Below are 24,326 nucleotides of genomic sequence, written 5' to 3' on the forward strand. Positions count from 1 at the left end.
TTTTTTACTAAGCAAAAAATGACTTGAGGATTTGTATAGGGGATACCTCTGGCACTTTTTCTACAAAATATTTCTTCTTTTAGCTCATGAAATCTTGGAATCCTTCTTTTCCTTGAATGATTTCTTCTAGAAGGCGAAGGTTCCTTTTAAAATCAGGGCTTTCACGTGGACCATGACTCTTTGTAGGCTTAATACCAATAATATTTTGCAGCTGGGAAATCTTATAAGAGCCCAAATATTTGTTTTATGCGTTTTGAATCAAGTGAAACTACTAAGCACTCGTTTCTTCATTATCAAGTTGCTAAGAAGATCTTTTGGGTCTTTTTTTAATTTTTTTTTATGAGACATTGGTGCTACCTCGGACTGTTGACACTTTCTTGTTGTGTGGTACAAAGGTTCTTGGAGAAGCAAGAAAGAGCTAACCTCATGGAGATGCGCTCTCTTTGCCCTTCTTCAGGAACATATCAGCCGGGGACAGAAATCTGTGTTAAGTGGGTGAAGAAGGGGGATTGAAATTCCAAGTTGTTCCTTAGGGTGACTACTAGGAGGAGGAAAAACTACATAAAAGAATTGGAGTTAGATTCAGGAGGTATAGTGCATGATTTTGAAAAAAATTGGGGAGGAGATTACAGACTTCTATACGAGTTTACATGAGGGTCACGAGCATGGATTGATTACTGAGGGCTTGGATTGGTGTCCTATTGAGGTGGACCTTCTTGTTTGGCCGGAGATACCTTTTGACATAGAGGAGGTGAGGGGGGTTAGTGTTGGAGATGGAGAAAGACAAGACTCCAAGTCTTAAATGGTTTTACTATGGCTTTCTTTCAAAATAGTTGGGAGGTAATTCGGGAGGATATTATGGAGCTTCTTCACAAGTTTCATCAGAACAAGGTGGTGGCGAAAAGTGTTAATTGTACCTTTATTGCCCCTGTTCCTAAGAAAGAGCGTTCCAAAAAGGGGTTTGGAGAAGATAGATTACAAAGGGTACTTAGCCTCAGACCATGCTACTGTGAATGGTCAAGGATTCACGAAGTTGATAGAAAAGGGATCCATATCCTCTTCTCTTTTCACTCTAACTGTTGATGTGTTGAGTTGTATGTTGCGACATGCTCAAAGATTTCATGCGATACAGGGCTTTAAGGTTGGCAAAGAGGTACAGAGGCAAAGATGTAGAGGGGGGGTTTCCACTTCCCATCTTCGATTTGCTCGTGATACCCTTTCTCTTTCTTGAGGGCAATGTTGTGAAATTCCAAAAGGTTTTAACCTTAACATTTTTTAAAAAATTAAGGATTAAAGATAAACATGCCTAAGAGTGGGATTGTGAGTGTGAAGATTGGGATTGAAGAACACGTCCTAATATCTATATCATGTGTCTAAAGGCTGTTAGGTTGTGGGCCAACAATGTATAGCTTTAACACTCCCCTACACGTGCAACCAAATAGAACATGGTGAGATAAACACACGATAGATTACCCAATACAAGGAATACAATAATTTTTTAAACACAACATAATTACCTAGGTTGTGGACGAATCATGTATAATCAAGCTTTAACAAAAGCAAATAAGACTAGTGACCACTTGTATCTTCATTGTCAAGCGGCCAAACCATGGTTTAAAATTGCAGTAGCGGGTAGAGTAACATAACAGTAACGGGTATAACGGGAAGTGGGGGTAGCGGATGTTACATAATGGGAAGCAGATGTAATGGCCGTGAATTTTTAAGCACGCACAACCTTGTGCATATTAGCGTACTTGCATGTTTTAAGCTTTTAGCCCTTCTTAGAAAGAGTTCTAGTGTATTTTGTCATTAGATCTTCAGTGGAATTTGAATGAGGCTATTGTTTATGTTTTTACTTTTGTTTTCTGCTTTTGGTGTTTTTTTTTTTTTTTTTTTTTTGGGTATTTGCAGAGACAACTTATCCTCTAGTCTTTGAAAATTTCTCTCTAATATTAGTGAATTTCTTTTTCTATTCAAAAAAAAAAAAAAAGTTCAAATCTTGCATTATTATGTTTATTAAGAGTTTCTAGAGCTCCATAAAAAAGTTTCACACCTTACTACTAATTTTCATCATTTTTTAAAATAGAAATTAAAACTGGCATTGACATGGAACTATACTTTTGAAGCCTCAAAATTTTAATTGAAATTGAAAGAAAAAATCTTGACTATTATCAAGGAATGCACAATAAAAACAGCACTCAAATCCTCACCTTGTGGGTTAAAGAAGAATCTTATATTGCCAGAGAAGAAAACATATAGTTAGTTCAACAAAAAAATTCAGATCACATAACAATTATAGGAAGCCATGGCAAATTTGATACTAAAGTAGTTGAAAAAGCTTAGCATTCAATATATATACACAAACTCATAAATAGAAACACAAGTACATATGAATACACAAACATATGCATGCATATGTACACACTCCCCACATGCACACATACGCAAATGGAGGCCAGTATTCCATTTGCAATCCTATTTATTTGGAAGATCTGGGGCTACAAATTCTTCACAATATGTACAAAGTCCCCCGAGGCACATGATTCTAGATACTTGCTTTGGATTTAAAAGCTTTACAAAGAGGGATATTTTAAAATAGGTTGGAGAAGTTATGGCACAGAGATTTCTTTTTACGCAAAATGCTCACAAAGTTGCCTTTTCACTTTTCATGTACAGAGTCTGCCAGGCAAGATACAAGCAGTAGATTATTTAAGGTGTGTGCTATCATGGCAAGTATTTAACACTGCATTTACAATAGCTCAAGCATGATGAGACCACTTTCTATCTCCTTTGGGAATTATTTGGTATTTCCAAACACATCAAAGAACTAGTGCTTTGGTTGGAAGGTGAGAACCTTGATATAGAACGCAAGACAGCCACCCTGTAATGGCTCCATAGACAACAGGAACTCTTTAAGGATAGAACTCCATGTTCCAAAGCTCAAAGAAATATTCCAAAGAAAATGAAAAGCATTGAAGAAGCACTAATACAGAACAACTGCAATGTCATCATTTTACACAAACAGTTTTTACGAAAGTTTAAGCTTCACCTTGCCAATGCAGCAGGTTCCCATGACGAAGGAACAGCTTTCTTAACATGATCACAGAGTACCATCTGAGACTTTTCTAATGCAACCGTGTAGAGTGTGATGAACACCCCATCAAAAGCAAGGGTTTTAGTATTGGCTGCATCTTTCTGCCAACAGCTTGAAAATTCAAACATTGCATTGAAAAGACCCGATGGAATTTTACCAGACAATGATATTTCCTGGTTGAATTGCTCGGACATCTGGGGAAAATAAATAACACAGCGTAAGTCTCAAAGCATCCAGTCAACATGATGAGGAGATTTTGTAATTTATGCTTAATCTGCTTAATCATGTTTTGCATTTATAAATAAAATGGGCACACAAATAGGTTCCAACAGCAACCGTAGTGCCTTGAGTGGTATGCTGTCCAACAATCTCACTAGAAACCTTATGTTCAATATACTAGGGCAACCTGATTATTCATAATAACTTCTCTTATGGACGAGTGACAGCATAAAAATAAACCATGCAGATCATACATATACGAATGTATACAAGTGAGGGCAAGGTTCTTTTTTAACAAGAAAAAAAAGTATGTTAAGAAATAAAAAGAGAATATATAAAACAAAGGACAAAAAATCCAGTAATCCTCTCACAACTAAACAAAAAAACAAAAAATATGAAAGTGATACAATGAACAATTAATGCAGAAAATATGTCCAACCACTCCAAATTAGACATGAAGGAACTGATGCTAAAGCACCAGCCATTGACCCCCAAAGCAAGAAAAAAAGGACCACTCTGTCCGAAAGCAACTGAACAGGGAAAGCATTGTTCCTAAAAGATTCTCGAGTTCCTTTGAAGCCAAATGCACCCCACCAGACCCAATAGAACATATTCCCATTAAATCCTGCAAGCCTTCTTTCACCCAAAATCCTCAAATCATCAGAAGGGGTGTGTAATTATATATCATTGTGAACACCCTATTTTGGCCTACACACTAAAAAAATGTATGGCATTGGGCCCAAATATTAAAAAGCTTTAATTTTTAAGAAGCACACATTTAATTTTATGTATTTAAGCCTATACCAATCAATAATCATTTTTTGGTAACTAAAATACTCCACTAGAGGTATTCTAGACTAAAAAGAATGAAGAAACTCATTCCCAACTTTATTTTGAAGCTAATTGACATATAAGAAGAGTAACGGTCAACAAAAACCAAAACAAGGGAAAAAAGGGAAAGAGCATGTCAAGGGGTGGAGCCACTGCACCTGCACCACTGGGGCTGGAGCCACCAGCGTCACCCTCAAGAGTGTGCCCACAGCCATGATCAAGCTAGTCCAGGGGGCCCTATGCTTGCTTATGACCAATTGTCATGTGAACGTTAGGTGGGTAACTGTCAGCTTCTTGATCACTTGACATTGCAAGGTGTCACGGTCCGCCTTTTTCACACCGTTGTGAAGGGCCGTGCGGCACTAGCTAAAGCACTCTTGCTTAACTAGCCAGCCTTTTGTTTACCAACATTCATCCACGAAACACTTTCATTAACATTCAATCAGATAGCAGCGGAAATTATAATCAATTCATGAAAGCCGTGGCAACCAAGCAGTAAATATTGAAGCAAACGTAATTCATTAACAAATCCTCCGTTGACATGTTGTACTTAGCGAGGGAGGCAAGTAGGCTAAGCACGTTGACAATTGCTAGTGAGTTTTACAATGATTGATGAACACTCACCCTCCCCTAAAGAGCTTTCTAGGCCATTCTCACTCTAGCACTAGGAAACATCAAAGTGACCGAGGAGTCATACTGCCTTATTTGGCTTACAATGAAAGAAATACTAGAAAATAACCCTACACTAGTATTTACATGATGGAAACCCATCCCAAACACACGAGATAAGCGGTCATAGGCAAGCATAATGCCCTGAACAAGCTTAGCCCGTGACACAAAGGCATGTCCATTAGGCCATATGCCAAAGCAACACAAGAGATGGATTGTCATGGACTATCTCATAGGTTTTAGATGGTCTATACTATGTTGCTAAGGGGGGACCAAAAACTAGATGAGATGTCTCAGAGAATGCTTGACAGGGTCAAAGATGGACATGACAGGCCATGGTCTTTAACTGCATCAGTACAGTGGTTGATTTCGGTTATGTTGTAGGATGTGTGGGTGATTAACTCAGTTGTACGTCAAATATCCTATCGTTGTGTGGCTATGTACTCATGAGTGAGAACTGAGAAGTGGCATGATTAAGGCGAAATAGTGCACAACACAAAGATTTGACCTTCAGGCCATAAAAGTGTCAACAGCACAAGCAGTTGGTTGACACGTTGACTGCACAGGGCAATTACTTAACAATTTATTTTTTTATAAGTAAAGGAATATTTATTGAAAAGGCATCAGCGGATGCCAGCCCATAATACAAAAGTCAGCCACCCTAAAGGGTGTCACAAAGATCAGCGATTACATTATAATCATTTGCGACAGTCCTACTATGCCATCTATTGACTGCAAACCATTGCTCTTTGCTACTTTGGAGTTTTGAGGTTGAATTGTTAAAAACACTCTCCTATTCCTCTCTTTCCAAATGCACCAGAAAATTGCAAAGGGAATGAGAGACGTAGTCTTTCTCTTCTCTTTAGTTGCCCAGGCCCAGAGTTCCCCTCCCACAAAGTTGGCGATAACCCACCATTGTCCAATCGAAGTCAATGCCATGTTCCAAAGATTACTGGTCCAAGTACAATCGAAGAGGATGTGCTCGACTGATTCTACATTCCTCTGTAGGACTGAGACAAGGTGACTCTGTATCCTCCTTTTTGTTCATTGTGGTGATGGAGGTATTGAGCCTCATGTTGAAAAAAGCTAACAAAGAAGGGCTAATCAAAGGCCTTAGAGTTGACAGGCATGGAAGGTCCATGAAATCACACATCTCCTGTTGTGGATGACACTATCATTTGTTGGGAGCATGACCTTCTCCACATTCTGAATCTGAGATGTATCTTGGCAAGTTTTGAGGCAGTTTCAGGTTTAAAAGTTAAGCTTGGAAAAAGTGAAATCATTCCGGTTGGCAGAACTGCACACAGGCCTCTCCTTGCTGGCCTTATGGCTGCAAGATGGTAACTTTCGGGCTTTCCCTATCAATTGCCTTGCGCTACCTCTCAGCGCCAAATTCAAAGATAAAGGAGTGTGAGACCTTATCATTGAAAAATTTGAAAAAAAAAAAAGGTTGGCAGGATGGAAAAGGAATTTTTTTTTTTCCAAAAGGTGGTAGGCTCGCTCATTAAAAGCACCTTGAAAAATCTTCCCGTTTATTTAATGTCTCTCCTACCCCTTCCGGCTTCAGTTTCCAAGAGCCTAAAAGGAATTCAAAGGAGGTTTCTTTGCTTCATGATGGAATTCAAATTTCACCTTCTCAAATGAGGCATGGTGAAGCAACCCATTCTTCAGGAGGCTTGGGTTTGAAGTCCCTCCACATTTTCAAAAAAACCCCTTCAGGGAAATGGTTGCAAAGATTCATGATTGAGAAAGATCACCTTTGTGAAGGCTGACTTGCATTTCTTTGTCTAAGGGCAGCTTCATGGTTTTCCAACAAATGGCAGCATTCTAGCAGTGCAAATGCAATTAGAGTTGATTAGAGCCTTGATGGCACATGCCAGTACCATCCAGCACAGCCTAGGTAGTTGGGGTTGTCAGCAAATCCTTTTACATTAGCGGTGTCAATTATCTTTAAATTGACATGTTGCATGCCTGAAACACTAAAGAGGATTAGTGTGTTGTGTTCCTGCATGTTGTTGAGTGTATTTCCTTGTCTTAATAAAAGATTAAGGTTGGGAGGTGTTTTTCGTGCAAATGCTTCACTTATCATGCTATTCTAACTCTATACTTGCAAGATAACAAACCAAATAGCTGGATTGTGGGATCTTGGCCTTGACCAAGTGGTATTTGGTGCCATCAAGGCAGGAAATTTTTGTGGGAAATTTAAAGCCCATGACAAGCAATATCAAAGCCTGGCTCACCTATGACGAATTTGGGTTGGTAGGAAAGAGTTTAGAAAACTTTCATAGTTTTCCACAACATAGTTCCATTGGCAGTGCAATGCAAATGACTAACCAAGGATTTGGATGGGTTGCAACTCATACATCTTGATTTCATAGTTGTGATGGAAACGAATATATCCTCCAAGTGATACGACAACCCACAGATTTTGTTCATGGCATGCTCAGTTCTGTTGATGATGAAATCACACTTGTGAGGAGGGCTATCTCTTCAAGCTCTAGTAACGGTAAAGCCTCTCATAAGGCTCGAGTTCTTGTGCCAAAATCTTTTGAAGGGAGTCAAAGTGCAAAGAATATGGAAAACTTCTTGAGGGATGTGATGCAAAACTTCAAGGTTGCCCATATTCCAAAGAATGAAAGGGTTGCCATTTACATCAATGCACTTGCAAGGCAAGGTCTCAAATTTCAATTTCAACTAAAACTTTGAGCTTCAAAAGCACAGAAATTTCAATGGAAATTTCAATGTTGATTTCGATTCTGATTTCGATTGTAAAAAGTAATAGAAATTAGTATTAAAGCATGGAATTCTTTTATAAAACTATAGAAACTACTAATAGACATAACAATGCATGATTTCAAAGTATAATATTATAAACAAATTCCATCAAGGACAGTTATGTGGTGTATAAGGTGCAATAACTGAAATACGATAATCATAGTAAACATTCAAGGTAAATGAAATTCATAAATCAGTTAAACATTACTTGATGTACAAACGCACATAATTTAGATATAAATGGTCAAATAAAATGTTGTAGCTAATATCCAAGTTTTAATATTTTTCCTATATTTTCAAAAGCTTGAAATCCTCTTATAATAAGCTTTAGTTTCAGCGTGAATGCCCTCACTGATCTCACTCTCATTGGTGGCAATTTCACTACATCTAACCTCAGGAAGCCACCTTCCTTTTCAAGGATGGATAGGCTCCTAATTTCGGTAGACTTGGAACTTCACTTTCCCCACGTCATCAAGTCTACTTCCCAAACCCATCTCAGATCACTTCCCCGTCACCCTTGATACAGGGGGAGTTAAATGGGGGCTAACCCCCTTTCGCCTCAAGAATATGTGGTTAAATCATGATGGTTTCGAGGAGTTAACGAAAACTTGGTGGTCCTCTATTCATGTCGCAGGAAAGGCTAGTTTTGTGCTTGCTTCAAAATAGAAAGGATTAAAATAAAATCTAAAGATATGGAATAGAAACACCTTAGGAAATGTCAAGGCGAAGAAGACCGTTATCCTTGGTGTCATCAAAGAACTTGATCAACGGGAGAAAGTCTAGGGTCTCAATAATGAAAAGAGTGCCAAAATAGCTCTGCTTAAGGAGGAATTGAATAAGGTTATTAATCTTGAAGCAATATCTTGGAGGCAGAAATCAAAAGCTGTCATGGCTCAAGAAGGGGGACTATAATACAAAATTCTTTCACTGAACAGCAAATGCTCATTGCAGATGTAACACCTTATCCATTGAAATTGGGGGAATCACCTTGATCAACGAAGAGGATTTTAAGAAAGGTATTTGTGGTTTTTGTAAAGACCTTTACACTAAACCTGAGATTTAGAGACCTGCAGTGGATGGCATCAATTTCATATCCCACATTTCCTACACTGCTAACACCTTATCCATTGAAAGTGGGGGAATCAGCTTGATCAAGGAAGAGGATTTTAAGAGAGGTATTTGTGATTTTTATAAATACCTTTACACTAAACCTGAGATTTAGAGACCTACAGTGGATGGCATCAATTTAATATCCCACATTTCCTACACTGCAGGGTGTCTTGAGAGACCCTTTGATGAAGCAGAGGTCCTCCAAGCCCCATGTTATTAGAAACAACAATGGGGATAAAGCGCCTAGATCGGATGATTTCCTACCTTTGTCACTCTAGTTCCAAAGAAAGTTGGGGTTGTTAACATCAAGGATTTCTACCATGTTAGCTAGGTGGGGAGCATTTATGAAATCATTGCCCAAATCCTAGCCCAGAGGTCAAAAAAAAACAAAAGCAATACTGGAAGTCATTGGTAAGTATCAGCATGCTTTTGTTGTTGGAAGACAGATTATGAATGCTGCCCTTATTGCCAATGCGGTGGTGGATACCTATGAGAAAAAAGGGAGTAGCGTGCAAACTAGATATGGAGAAAGCATTTGATCATGTCAACTAGAACTTCCTTCTTTATCTCCTTAGGAAAATGGGCGTTCGGGAACTTTGGTGTAGTTGGATTCTAAATGCATCAAAACTCCAAGCTTCTCAGTGCTCATAAATAGTTTCCTTTCTAATTTCTTTCACTCCTCAAGGGGCTTGAGACAAGGGTATACCTTGTCCCCTTCTCTGTTTATTTTGATCATGGAGGTGCTAAGCCTCGTGCTGATGAAAGCTATTGAAGGAGGGATCTTTAGAGGTCTCACAGTGAGCAAATATGGAAGGCTTATGGAAGTTTCTCATCTCCTTGTTGCAGATGATACTATCATTTTTTGCGAAGATGGTCCCCTTCATATCCTCAACCTCCTATCCATTTTGTTAGGGTTTGAGGCTGTCTCAAGCTTGAAAGTGAACCTTGGTAAAAGTGAGCCTATTGCATTATTGCAAGATGGGATCCCTTCCCACTAATTACCTCGGTCTCCCCCTTGGAGCCAAATTCAAAGACAAATGAGTTGGGGACCCCATTATAGAGAAGTTTGAAAGGAGATTGGTAGGATGGAAAAGAAATTTCTTATCAAAAGGAGGCTGACCTACCCTTATCAAGAGCACTTTGACGAATCTTCCATTCTATTTCTTGCCCTCCTCCCCTTATCGTCCTTAGTGCTGGGCGATTGGAGGGAAAACATAGAAGATTTCTTTGGGAAAGCTTATAGGAGGGGTTTAAATATCACCTTGTTATATGGGGAGTGGCTAAACAAAGCATATGTTTGGGAGTTTTGGAGCTGAAATCCCTCCTCACTTTAAATAAATCCCTCCTCTAGAAGTGGTCATGGAGGTTCATGAAGGAGAAAGACCACTTTTAGTGGCATATTATTGTTTCTAAATATGGTGTCGAATATAATTGTTGACTTTTTGAGTCCGATTCCTGTTTTGATTATGACAAACCACATCTCATGTGTACGTTTAGTATTTGAACAGATTTATAATGCAGAAGGCACAAATGAGAGATGCAATATTGAAGCCTTGAATGTGCACCAACGATCATTTTGAAAAGGCTTGAGCATATATTCAAGTTTATATATATTGCTTGAAAGCCTCTACTTTTTATTCTTGTTGTTTTTCAAAGATCAAATTTCTCCTACTCTTCTTGAAAATCTTTTTGGAGAAAAATATTTTGGAGGTTTTATTTAGAAAGGCTTGAGCTTATATTCAAGTTTATATATATAGCTTGATAGCCTTTTTATTATCATGTTCTTCAAAGATCAAATTTCTCCCATACCTTTTATTTGAAAATATTTTGGAGAAATTTATTTTGAAATTGTCTTGAATGCTTAAGCATATATTTAAGCTCATACATATATTGCTAGATAGCCTTATTGAATTTGTTTTTATAAAGGTCAATCATTTTAAATGAAAACCCTAACTTCTCCTATTCATTTATTTGGAATGTTTTTATTGGAGAAAATCTATGGGTTAGTTCAAGAATGCTTTGAGCATATACATTCATTGATATATATATTGAGATTGAGAAGCTTCTTGACAATGGCTTAAGCTAATATTCACTTTCATATATTTTGCTCGGAAGCCTTATTTAAATTAAATTTTAAAAGGTCATTTTCATAAACAAAATCATTTTCCATACTCTCATAGGTTTACTTGAAAAATATTTTGAGAGGAATACCATACTCTACTGAGCTTCATTTTTAAATCATTTGAGAGTGCATATTAGAGCTTTCATTGTGTACATCTCTGCTTATCTAAGAAGCATTCCCTTTGTACGCAAATTTTTATTATTGTTGTATTCCCAGCGTGTGGTCAGAAGAAGATTGCACTAGCCTGTAACGTCCACCGGATTGGTTCAAACCCGGTTAGGAGAACTAGGAGCACCGTCCTGTAAGGTGTAATTGTAGGTTGTGGCTCAACCCTGAAATTTGAGTTGGGGTTTACCTTGCCCCATAAGGAGAGGTTGTAACGGTGTCGCTCCACCCGGTAAGTGAGCAAAGGTAGTGAAATCCTCTAAGGTGGTTTGGCTTAAGGCAGGGACGTAGGCAGGATTGGTCGAAACTCGATAACAAATCTTCTCTCTCTCTCTCTCATTTAAATTCCGCACCTTAATTTCTGCATGTGTATGAATGTTTATTTATTGTCATTCTTATTTTTCATACACGCTTTAATTTTTAAATGAGATTTAATGTGACGAATTGGCGAAATTTAAATTTGCAAAATATTTTTAAATCCCAAATCACCCCCCTCTTGGGATCACACCATAACTCTCAATGATGATTAGATAACACACAATAATAGGGGACCCTATGGAGTGGGAGTTTGGAAATTCATTAGGAAAGGAAGGGATGATTTTTTCCAATTTGTGAGAATTCAAGTGGGAAATGGGGCCAACGTTTACTTCTAGCATGATGTGTGGCATGAGAATAGTAATCTTAGAGCTGCCTTTCCTTCCATCTACAACTTGGCTTGAGACAAAAATGCCCTTATTAGTCATCATCTCCAAATCACTTATCAAGGAATTTCCTGGAATATTCCTTTTACTAGGAATGCGGCAAATTGGGACCTTCATGCACTCTCTGACTTCTACAGAAATCTTTATAATTTCCATCAGAAAAACATCCTCAACGAACCAAAATGGGCTTTCAACAAAAATGGCGTTTCCACTGTTAATTCTTTCTACAACATGCCCTCCCTGATGGGAACAAATTGCAACAAATCCCCTTGGATTCATATCCGGAGGACAGCAGCCCCTTCAAAGGTTGCCTTTTTTTTCCTATTTGGGACTCCACACATGGAAATATTTTAACCCTTGACAATATGTACAAAAGGGGACTTACGGTCACAAATAGAAGTTTTCTTTGTAAGGTTGAATGGGCTATGCTTCGTAACATAGCCCATTCAAGGGATGGCTACTGCTATTATCACAATAGGATCGTGGCAAGAACACCAATTTGATGACAACACCCATAGATGACTTCGCTGGAATCTTAATTTTGGATGGACAAACCTCTTGTTTTGTTCCTACAATGTACAAGGATCCAAGCAAGAAGTGTGCAATATAGGCCATACAAGTGAATGTTGGATTGTGAAAAGGAGATTCCACATTTTTGGCTACTCTTATGGAAGTTAAGCATAATCAGCTGGTGGAAGTCCCAAATGTGGCTAGACTTATTAAGAGAGTTCTCTGAAATTATGCGTGCAAAACTCCCAAAGTCTCTCCCACCACAATGTGCAACTGATCATCAAATCTAGTTGGTGCCAAGAGCTAGAGCACCTACACAGCCCCTCATAAAATGAGACCTTTGAAGTTGGTCAAATTGAGGGAATCGGACCCATCCAACCCTTCAAATCCCCTTATGGTGCCCCAATGTCAAATATGGGTTTCAAAACAAGCATGATGGCCCCAACCTGTCCTATATGCCAACAAAATAAGGTAGAGAGACAGAAAGAAGCAAGTTACTGCAATGTCTACCAGTTCTAAGAAAGCCTTGGACAAACTTGTCTATGGATTTCATAGTGAGGTTATCAAAGGTGAAGGATATGCAATCTAAATTTGTTGCGGTAGATTGATTTTCCAAATATGTCGTCTTCATTGCAGCCCCATATGCTTGTCAGGTGGATGCAGAGATATTCTTCAAACATGGGGTGAAAGTGAAACAATTTAGGATGCCTAAAGATATTGTGTGATAGAGACCCAGTTCCCTAGGAGATTTTGGACTCATTTATTCAATGACATGGGGATGGAATTGAAGTTCTTTAAAAGCAATCACCCTCGGGATGATTAAACTAAAAGAGTGAATGCTTTGCTTGAGGAGTTTATAAAGCACTATGTGAGAGAAAGTTTTGGGTTGATTACAGGATGTATCCCAATTCTATAACCTGCATAGATATTTTGAATGAGCCCGTTCAAATCGACTTTGTGGTTTTGAACTCTCACCCCACACGAGGTGCCTGTGCAGCATGCTAGTGGGAAATGTCGTGCTGCACATTGGTTAGCCTGCAATTGACAGAAGATGCTTAAGGAAGCCAGAGACAATTTGTCTAAGTCAGTTAGGCAAATGAAAAGTATAGAGACAGGAAAAGAAGATGTACAATATGCAGGGACATGGTGTTACTGAAATTGACACTATAGATACAAAGATATGAACAGTACAACAGTTCTAGGATTGGTTCTCAAGTATGATGGGCCATTTGAAATTCAAAAAACAAGTGGTAATGTTGCCTAGAGTGGTAGAAATTAACACATAGGTGAAATGTTCACCCAACCTCCAATGTCAATTTTCTAAAGACTTTCCATGTAGATCTCCTAAATGAAAGTAGGATGCAAGCCAAGAGAGAGCCCCACCAACAATCAAAGAATAGTTGTATAGGGATGCCGATAAAATTTTGGATCACAAAACTGAGGTTCAGAGGACTTACTGCATGGTGAAGTGGACAGGACTGCCAAAGGCAGAAGCAAATTGGGAAAAAGGATGTGGCATTATGGCAATTTGAATAGCAAATAGGGATTGTCTTCACAGTATCACAATGGGGACGTTGGTGTCTTCCAAGAGGAGTAGTTTGTCAGCCTCTTGATCACTTGACATTGCCAAGGCATGTGAACCACTAGGCCATATGCCAAGGCAGCATCAAGGCTATATTGTGGGTTTTAGATGGTTTATGCTATGTTGTTAAGGAGGGAGCACACAGTGGTTGAGATGTCCTGGTGGTAAGGGATAGACATGGTGGGGGCCGTAATCTTTTATTGCATTGCTACAGTGGTTGGTTTCAGTTATATGTAGCAGGATGTGTGGGAGATTCACTCAGTTGTATGCCAATTGCTCTAATGTCTTGTGGCTACAAGCTTATAAGTGGGAATTGACATGATTGAGTAGAAACTGTGCAAAATATGAAGATTTGGCCCACAAGTCACATGCAGCGTCAATGACATGCGCAGTTGGTTGACAATGTTACAGGGCAATTACTTGATAGTTTTGTGTGAAGGCTAACTTGCATTCCTTTGTTTGAGGACAATTTCAGGTATAGCAACATTCTAGCCGTGCAAATGCAATTAGAGTCAGTTGGTACCTTGTTGGCACATTCTAGCCATCAGGCATAAGGTTGTCATAGTTGAGGAATTAATTATGTTTAAATTAACATGCTGCAAGCCTGAAACACAAGAGATTTGTGCAGTAGTTCTGCATGTTGTAAAGTGTGTTTCCTTTGTCTTAAGAAAAGATTAAGGGTGGAGGTGTTGCTCCTATAAATGCTTGCTGTGTGCATGCTATTATTCTATATATATACTCGCAGGATAACACACCACCAAGTTTGATTGAGTGATATTGGCTAAACCAAGTGGGACTTGGTGCCATCTTGGGAAAATTTTGAGGAAAATTTAGATTCCACGATTAGAAGAGTATCAAGTTCCTTGGCCAGGGATCAAACAAGGTCATATTAGGATGGATAAGTAGAATGTGAGAACTATTCAAGATTAGAAGATACCAACAAAAGTTGCATTCTTTTATTGGTTGCCACAACTATTGCAAGATCATTGAGGACTACTCGAGGACTGCTCTGTTAATTGAATTACTAATAAAGGGTCATGGATGGAAATGAGCGCACGAGCAAGAAGCCTTTGTCGTCTTGACGGAAGTCATGAAGCCCGTTGACATATGACAGATGCATTCAATTGTACACTTGACGAAGTCTTTTTACAAAATGGGCATCCTATCGCATACAAGAGTTGTAAGCTTAGTGAAGTTGAACAAAAGTACACAAATCAAGAAAAGAAAATGCTAGCAATGTTTCATTGTCTTCAAGTGAGGCGCATTACCTCCTTGGGTCAGGTTCATGGTGAAAACAGATAACTTAGTCATTTCTTAATACAAGATGTTGATCACGTAAGTACAGGAGAATGTCATGAGCCAAACTTATTCAAGGCTTACCGTGACTACTTGTCTTGTGCAAATTGGGTGGGTAAGCATTATGTAAGTACTAATATAGTTTTTTTAAGTAGAGTAATTGCTTTAGTGAAAAGGGGGAGTATGACTCCTCAATCATATTGATGTTTTCTAGTGTCAGAGTAAGATTAGCATAGCTGTTTAGGGAAAGGTGAATATTCATCAAACCTTGAACTTCACTAGCTTCTATAAACATATTAAGCCTACTTGCCTCCCTCACTAACCTCTCGTTACCAATAGAAGAGTAATGATACAAATTTCATTGCTTTATGGTTTACCACTTGACTTGTGTTTACTTTCATGCTTGCTTACTACTTCCACATAATTGTATTCAATGGTTGTGGACTTTTTCAAGTGGTGATCCGCAGTTTAATTTCAGCTGGCTAGTTAAACTTGTGTGCTCCAACTAGTGCTGCACAGCCCTTCACACAGTGTGAAGCGTTCGGCCCATACGACCAGTAGCACTTGCACCCTTCCCTCACATGTTTTTGGCTTATCTTGAGTTTTATCTTTAGGGCTCCCCTTATGTCAACAAAAAAGACCCTTGGGTCCCTTTTTCCAAGGATCTAGATGAAACAGAAACCAAAAAAAGGGGAGAGAGAGAGAGATTGCCAAAGTGAAAGACAACTCACGCATTTATCCTTGATCTTTGTGAGTTCCCATTGCTCTATTTAGTTGGATCCTTCTATTATTGGAGGTTTCTTTAATTCCAATAAAAGGTATGCTTTCCAAATGCTTGAATTTAATTGATTTGCATGATTACGATCTTCATAAAGCCATGCATAATTCCATTACAGGTTTCCTTCTCCCTCCCCCCTCCCTTCATCCCCGTCCACTCATGCGCAGCAATGATCAAAGAAAAATTGTTGTGGAAAGCAAAACCTTTGACCTCACGCTAGAAAGTTCCAACTAAAGAAGAACAAATTTGTAGATTCATCACGCTTACAGAAATCAATCCAAATGAATGGAGGACCATCACCTTCCCAGAGGACTTTGGCTCACAAAGGCTTTGGTTCAAAAAGGTGATGTAGTGTCTCAACTTAGGGTGTATTTGAGTCAAGAGCCAAACCGAAACAGAGGGTAACTAAGGGTGTATTTGAGTCAAGCGGAATCAACACAGAGGGTAACTCAAACTCAACCCAACTCAAAAATTTTGGGCCCAAAACTCAAAAATCAAACTCAATCGATCTCAAAATTGTTCAACTCGAACTCAACTCAGCTGCAAGTTCTTAAAACTTGAGCTCTATTTGATTATAAATTAATATCAAATACGTGCATAACATGGTTTTAAATCGCGGTAGCGGGTAGCGTAACATAACGGTAACGAGTGTAATGGGAAGTGGGAGTAGCGGATGTTACATAACAGCCGTGAATTTTTTTGAAGCACGCACAACCTTGTACATAATAGCTTACTTGCATGTTTTAAGCTTTTAGCCCTTCTTAGAAAGAGTTTTAGTGTATTTTGGATCCTTTAGTTCAACTAAGTTATTTGGTAAGGGCAACAAACTAAGTTATTTGGTAAGGGCAACAAGTTTACATTTGTTTTAAACCACCATTCATAGAAAAATTATGTGTGCACGCATATTTATACTTCTCAATGTTCTTATCTATGATAAATTCTTGTGTGCTAAATTAATTAATTAAACAAAATACATTATACACTCCATTAATCTATTAGACACACAAGACATAGGAATAATGCAAATATAAAATAGCTAGAAAAGAAAGAAGGTTGAAGTTGAAAAATATAGAACATAAATATCACATTACTAATATTATCAAAATAAAATATTTTCCTAACAAGTTAGTATTTTCAAATTGTTAATTAATGCATCTCTTGTGAGTATTTGTAGTAGTAAATTTTGTATCATTGTCGTCCTCATTATAATATTTTCCCCCTCTCGCCACATGGTATATTGAGAATGATTTATGAAAGAGGGAAAATGCGAGAAGAAAAAGTAAAAAATAAAATATTTTTTTTTGGCATAACAGTCCTATAGCGATTACGTAACAGCCGTAGCGGCCTTTACGTAACAGTCACGGTCTGTAACGGCCACTACAGCCGTGATTTTCCTCCCACCAATTTCTTAACGGTATCGGTAACCCAAAAAACCATTACGTAACAGTGTTAACAGTCGCAGCCATTATTTAAAACCATGATGCATAAAGCATATATAATGTATGTATAATATTAAATATGTACAAAAAAATAAAATTAAAAAAATTCACTTATGCTCACAAGTAGCATTACAAAATTCAAACTCATTTCGTTAAGCTGTTAGAGTAACTCAGCTAGAACTCCAAACAGAATTGAGCCAATTTGAGTTAGAGAGCGAGTCACATCCGAGTAACTTGCCAATAGGCTTGACCCACTTAGACCTTGGGTCTCAAAGGCCACCAAGGATCCTGTATCCTGCCAGATGCCAACCCAAAGGCCACAGGAAATGGGATTCAGCACCTACCATTGGTTAACTGCCCTCTCACAACAATAACAGCGGCTCAATGCAGGTGCACAAGGTATCCATCCATGAAGACAATCAAATCCTGTCCCACTGCAGCCACTACATAAATATCTCTCAGGGTGAGCTCAGCAGCACAGAGAGCAGGAGGAATGAAAGCAGGGAGGATGAATGAACCCAACCTCTTGAACATGACTGGACCCACACCCTCATTCAGATGCACAGTGGAGGCTGGAATGGAGTGCAGTGACAGCTGGCCACCAGCAATTTCAAATTTGAAAAGGCAGGGCCAGTTCTTCTAGGCCCAAAGTTTTCAAGAGTTTCAACAGGTCCCCCTTCTTTTTCAATATAAAAATAAAATTTTAAAAAAAAGATCCCCTCAAAACAGGACTCAAGATGGGTTCAATCTCATCTTTGGGCCCAAGACTGAACCAAAACCCTTTCTCTAAAAGGCAAATGCCTTGAAAGCCCATATGACTCATGCTCTGATTTTGAGAGCCCAACCAGGCTGCTGCCTCTTCAAGAGAGAAGGCGCCTTTTGGCACTGAAGCACAGATCAGAACACAATGGAAAAAGGGACCTAAACTGACCTACTCTACTGCAATGGCTCACCAAAACAGAGTGCGATGATGCAAAATCCCACGTTTCTTCAGCTCATTCTATCCATCATTCCTATTTTTGATAAGGCTTCTTCAGAGTGCAAAAAAAACTGTGGACATTCGATCACTCCAGGCATTGAGGAACTTAAGGGACTAGACAGATAATGAGAGTATGCTTTAAGGAAAAAGCATGAACCTTAAATAACCTTGGTGAGCAACAAGAGGAAAACAGAGATTGGGGTTTTCTATTAATTATGACCAGAATGCAGGATTTTCCTACTCAGAAGAGGCTGGTTGCAGCAGAGGTTATTTCCACAATTTATGAGGATGCAGCAAATTCCTAGGAATTTTAGGGATTAAACAACAAATCTAAAAGGTATCGAGTGAAAAGTTCTCTTAAAGATTGGAATGGGGATATAATCTGAATCCACTGTGAGAAACCAAAATGGAGTCTATCTTTCATCATCAGCATATGGGGTGATAAAGCAAGCAACTTGGTCTTAGAGCCATAGTTGTTAGAATCTTATGGTTCACAATTCAAATCTGTACGATTCATATCAATTCCGCATCAAATCGATTTGAATCTAACTAGCGAGTCTAAATACAATTGAATCGTTGCCACACCTATTGATTCACCTTGTGCATGTAACAAATCAATTTTGAATCCATCAATTCACACAATTCTAGACGTATCATATCCTAACAAACCTGATTTTAAAACTCCAAAAGCAAAATTTTTTCATTATTTTTATTTTTACAGGATTACCTTCCATTCCTTTCTACCTTACTTTTGTGCTTTAAAAGAGGGATAGAACTTTAGATCACATGTTGCCTTCACAAAACCATTCCTCACACTTGGAGGAGTATAAAGTTCTGCTTTTGAGAACAATGGGCAGAACACTCATCTGCTATTGTGAGGCTCATGTTTTGCTGTGTTGTTAAGATTTGAATGTTGGTTTTTCTAGTAGTTTGTTCAATTAATAACATTTTTTAGGTTAAATCATTTTTTATATTTTTAATTTGAGAAAGAATGTGCATGAAATATTACTTTTCAATTGTTGATAAACACCAAAACTTAGGTTTTCTAAAAATTCTTTCTTGATACCTTCCACTAAACAGTTTAAAGTTCATCCTTCTATTAATTTTTCTTGGTTTATTCCCTCACTTCTCATTTGTTTAGGGAATGCATAGACATGAAATATGATTTTTTTTAATTTTAAAAATTAAATGAATATTACTATTTTACTAATTGTTTGTATATCAATATATGCATGTAATTTAGAATTGATTTTGGAAATTTGCACCGAATCTTACTATTCAATTCTTGATTCTCAATTCCCAAAATTGGAATTTCGATTCATGATTTGAATCTCAATTTGACAACTATGCTTAGAGCTGTCTAAAGTGCTGGCTTCTGATGATCCAGAAGGAGGATGTGGATTTAGTGGGTTAAAGACAAGCGCTGTCACTGAGCTTATCACTTAAATTCAATTCGGTTACATACTTTAGTTCCTACAATTGAAGTCATCCAACTTCTGGAATTGGTTCAATGTCATCCAAAATCCAACACCCATTAATATAGGGGATAGAATGATGCACTGGCGTCCCAGTAAACAACCCCCAAGCATCCAGTCAGCATTCATCTTCTTCTCCTTCTACTTCCTTTGGTCTCTCTTTCACTTCTATTATCTTCAGCAGCTATACTCTTCTCCAGCAGGGGGAGGATTATTGAGGGCTCTGCATACTGAAGATCTGGGGGTGAAGGTCAAGCCCTGGGTCTTGATGGTCTTTTGGGAGGTAAATGTCGCAAGAGGGACCAACGCTGCCAGGCATTTCTGGGTTTTTTGTTGAAAGACTGATTGTCTTTTGGGAGGTGAATGTCGCAAGAGGGACCAACGCTGCCAGGCATTTCTGGGTTTTTTGTTGAAAGACTTAGCTAGCTTGAATGAGTGGGGTTCAGCATGAGAAGGGTGGTCCTAGTTTGAAGGAGTGAGGATGTTGTTTGATATAGAGAAACAAAACACATACTTCCCCTGCCAATGAAACCCAAAAAACCTTCACCTTCGTCCCCTTAGCACCCATAAGTGCACCGTCGGTTGCCCCATCCTTGATTTCTGCATCGGCGGTTGTATCCCCTGCAAACCTATCACCAAGCTCATCTCTGAGAGTGGTTGCAGCAAAATCCAGCTCTGCCTCCAACTCCTCCTGTCTGCCCAGATCCCTGTCTCCCATGGAGGACTCGCTGCCTCCTCTCCTACATCCATTCCAAATTCCCTTTCCCCCTTCACTGCCTCCAATAACTCCCCCACACCTTTTGCTCTTCCCATCCTCACCCCATGACCTCTCGCAATAGTGATCCTTGTGACTTAGCTTTCGTCCATGGAGTGCATTCTGCAGATCAATTGCTCGGCATAATGTCCAAGACGGAATAATTCCTTGTGAATCCACCAGCCCAATTGCTTGCTGAGTTGGTTTTAATAAATTCAATCACAGCACTATTTCACTCTGAATTTGAGAACAACACACTCGATCTTAAGTGGAGATTGTCACTGCTTTTCAAGATTTCTGGTCGCTTGAAGCTGCTAGCAAAGAGGCTTGAGCTAGCAGTTGTAGTGACAAACCAAGTGGCTGATGTGGTGGATTCATTAGATGGGATAAATGGGCAGAAGGTCGGGAACTTGGAGTTGTTTGTATTCATTTGGAAGACGGGTTTGCCCTGCTCTGGCAGCAGGTGGCAAGGAGGCACTGCAGGTTTGCAGCAGCCATGGACAATGGCCTCGGTGGAGGTGTGGCATAAGAGTCATGTTATTCAAACACGGTTGATTAAACAGTTTTTGTTTCTTTCTTTGCTTGTACATAGGTGGCACCCCTTGGTGCCCCATAAATAAAATCTCATTTTACTTATCAGGGAAGAAAAAATTCCTATTATTCAAAATCAATTTATGTGATGATGTTTATGGAGGTCTCTACCATCATTTTTGGGGGGGGGGGGGGGGGGAGGGGGATAGAAAACTTAAATTTATAGAGAGAAAATATATAAGGGGGATGAGACATTCTTCAAAAACCAAAAATAAAAATTTAAATCTCAAAACAAAAGAAAACAGATACAAGAAATCAAGCTAACACTGCCATCCAAGCTCGCTGAAAATTAGACAATGCACGCAAAATATCCAAAGAGAAAACCAACAATGCAAAAAGAATGATCCTGCCCCACTTCAAATCATTAGTAATATAACCATCGTGGAAAATGCAAACATTCCTCTTAAGCCAAATCATCCATAAAATAGCCAAAATTGCACAGCACCATAATTTCCTCTTGTCCTTCCAATCATCAAGTTACATAATTGAAAGAAGCATAATGCATAACGGTCATTCGTGTGTACTAGGTTAGTCATGGATCCTCCTATCAGCAGGATGCTTGATCATTGCCAATTCTCCCACCACCCAATCTGGCTGAAAATTAGACAAAGCACCCAAAATATCCAGAAGAGAACACCAACGATGCAAAAATGATCCTGTCCCACTTCAAATCATTACTAATATAACCATCATGGAAAATGCAAACATTCCTCTCAAGCCAAATCATCCATAAAATAGCCAAAACTGCACAGCACCATAATTTCCTCTTTTCCTTCCAATCATCAAGTTACATAATTGAAAGCATAATGGTCAGTCGTGTGTCCTAGGTTGGTCAGAGGTTCCTCCAATCAGCAGGATGCTCGGTCATCACCAATTCTCCCTCCATCCTTCCCTCCATGATTGGGTGTTCAATTTTAATCACTTTTATTTTTTGAAGACTTAAGGAAAATTGATTGTTTTACAAAGATTCATTTGTGACGACAAGGCAAAAAAATCATGATGGTTAATCTTTAGAGTCAATAGAAATAAATACTCTATGGTTTCTCAACTGAGTTGACAAGTTTCACATCATATTGTTGTATTTTAGAAGTCATGTTTGCAGATTTTTTTAGCCTCAGTCAATCACTAATGTAAATCTACAATTTTTTTTTTTTTATTAATTTTTTAATTTACATTACATATTACTTAGATTATACGTACTTTTTCTTGACAATTATTTGCTTGTTCAATTTCTTAAATTATAGTACGTATGTAGTTTTGCAGAGACAAATGGTATAGAAGAATTGGGAATTCTATTAGATATTGGAAAATGGAAGGCTCTATTAGACCATGCTTGCATCAAAGTCGCTAATAAGGTGAAGTAATTTTTATTTATTTTTTTTGGAAAATGAACATGCTCAAGTACATGTTTGATAGTGTTTTTTTCTTTCTTTTACTATATGATTTTTCAACTACCAAACCAAATTTATCTTTTCCATTATTTTTGTCTAGTTTCCTTTATCCCTAAGCACCAGTGAGATCGCAGTTTGTCTCACTGAAGTATGCAAGTGAGATCAAGAAGCTAGTCGGGGTGACGACACCAAGAAATGGTGATGATTAGTCCAATATTTCTTAATTTCTTTTTTTTTTTTTTTTTGGGTTCAATGATGACGTTTTTGGAGATTGCAAGAGTAGAATAATTTAGTTAGTGTTCAACAATAGTAGAGACAATAGCAAGGGCCTCCATCCAGGTACTGTGGTAGTCTTTTTTGGATGGATATATGGTGTAGCTTTTCTTTTTTGTTAATGACATTTGATTTTATATAGTATAAGCTTTTCATACAGTCTGAGATTGTCTAATTAATTTTTTGAGTGAATGGATTATGCTTACATTTTAGGTTCATCTATTTTTTACTAGTTTTGTTTTTCTGCTTGAATTTGTACAGTAATGCTTGACATGCTTGGGTTCTTGATTGATTAAGAATTTTGACATGGATCTTGGAATGTCCTTAAGAAACTATTAATTGACTTAAACCTTTTTATAATTTAAATTCGTAAAATAATTTTTAACTGCTATTGATAATTGAAGTAATTATTTCAAGAACGGTTGTAAATGAATTAATTTATGAAGCAATAAATGAAATAATTAATATTTTTGAATCCTCATATATAAAATGATTAGTATTTTGAAACCTCCTCATAAATTTATAATTTAATTTTCGTAACTGCTAATAGTAACTAAATTAATATCTTTGTAACCACTAAAAAAAATTGAATTAATAATGTCTCTGAAGCAGTGTGTTCATTTAATTTAAGAGTTTTCTTTTTATTCTGGTGTAACATATATTAGTTTGAAAAAACATTGTCTTCAATTTAATTATGATTAAATATTAGATAAAATAAATTACAAAAATAATGAGTTGGTTTCAAAATATTAATCATTTTATTTATGAGGTGACTTTAAAATAATAATTATAAATAGATTTATGTTCCCATTAATAAATAAAATAAAAAATGATAGACATCAAGTTATATTGACAATTACAAAATATTTATGTTCAATTATGATTAGCAACTATAGAAAATGCTAATTCAAATATCATTAGTAGTTACAACAGTTAAATAACTAATATTTTACAGTTTCAAAATAGTAATGATTTAATCTATAGATCAGTTTCAAAATATTAGTAGCTTATTAAACTATATATTTATTGAGCAATTTCTAACTGTTAAAAATAGTTTTCTAAAAAAAAAAACCCAATACTTAATGTTCCCACCAAATTGGTTTTAAAAAAATGTTTAAAATATATGAAAAATATTGTCAAAACTACGTAACATGTATCTAAAATTATGTGGTAAAATTTTGTAATTTAACAAACAAAATTGAAATTTCGTATTATTTTATAGTGTTATAAATTAATGAATTTCTTTAAGAGTTATTATTAAAATCATATCATGTGCATAGTGTTGGGTCTCTATTAGTTTTAGGTTATGAATTGACTTCTTCAATGTCAAGAAAGTGCTTAAAATATTACTTGGAACAGGATCCAATTATCCAAATCATTTTTAGCCCTGATATTAAATTTTTTAAATCTATTTTTAATTAAAAACCAAAGGAATTTTAAACCAAACATTTTTTTTTAATTTCGTGGGGGCCTACAGGCGCGTGTGAACAATTTAAGAAGGCAAATAACGGGCATACATACATGTATATATTGAGAGAGAGAGAGAGAGAGAGAGAAAGAGAGAGAGAGAGA

The 24,326-nt window shown here is 37.5% G+C and overlaps 1 protein-coding gene across 1 annotated transcript in view; it reads right to left on the bottom strand.

Annotated features, from left to right (window-relative positions):
• Positions 1-24,326, bottom strand: part of LOC131163992 (MACPF domain-containing protein At4g24290) — a 53,990-nt gene that overhangs the window by 28,326 nt on the left and 1,338 nt on the right. Inside the window, exon 2 of the mRNA XM_058120858.1 lies at positions 3,050-3,288. Within this exon, the coding sequence (XP_057976841.1) occupies positions 3,050-3,288 (239 nt within the window). The remainder of the gene's footprint in view (positions 1-3,049; positions 3,289-24,326) is intronic.

Source organism: Malania oleifera, chromosome 9 (genome assembly GCF_029873635.1).
Source record: "Malania oleifera isolate guangnan ecotype guangnan chromosome 9, ASM2987363v1, whole genome shotgun sequence".
NCBI lineage: Eukaryota > Viridiplantae > Streptophyta > Magnoliopsida > Santalales > Ximeniaceae > Malania > Malania oleifera.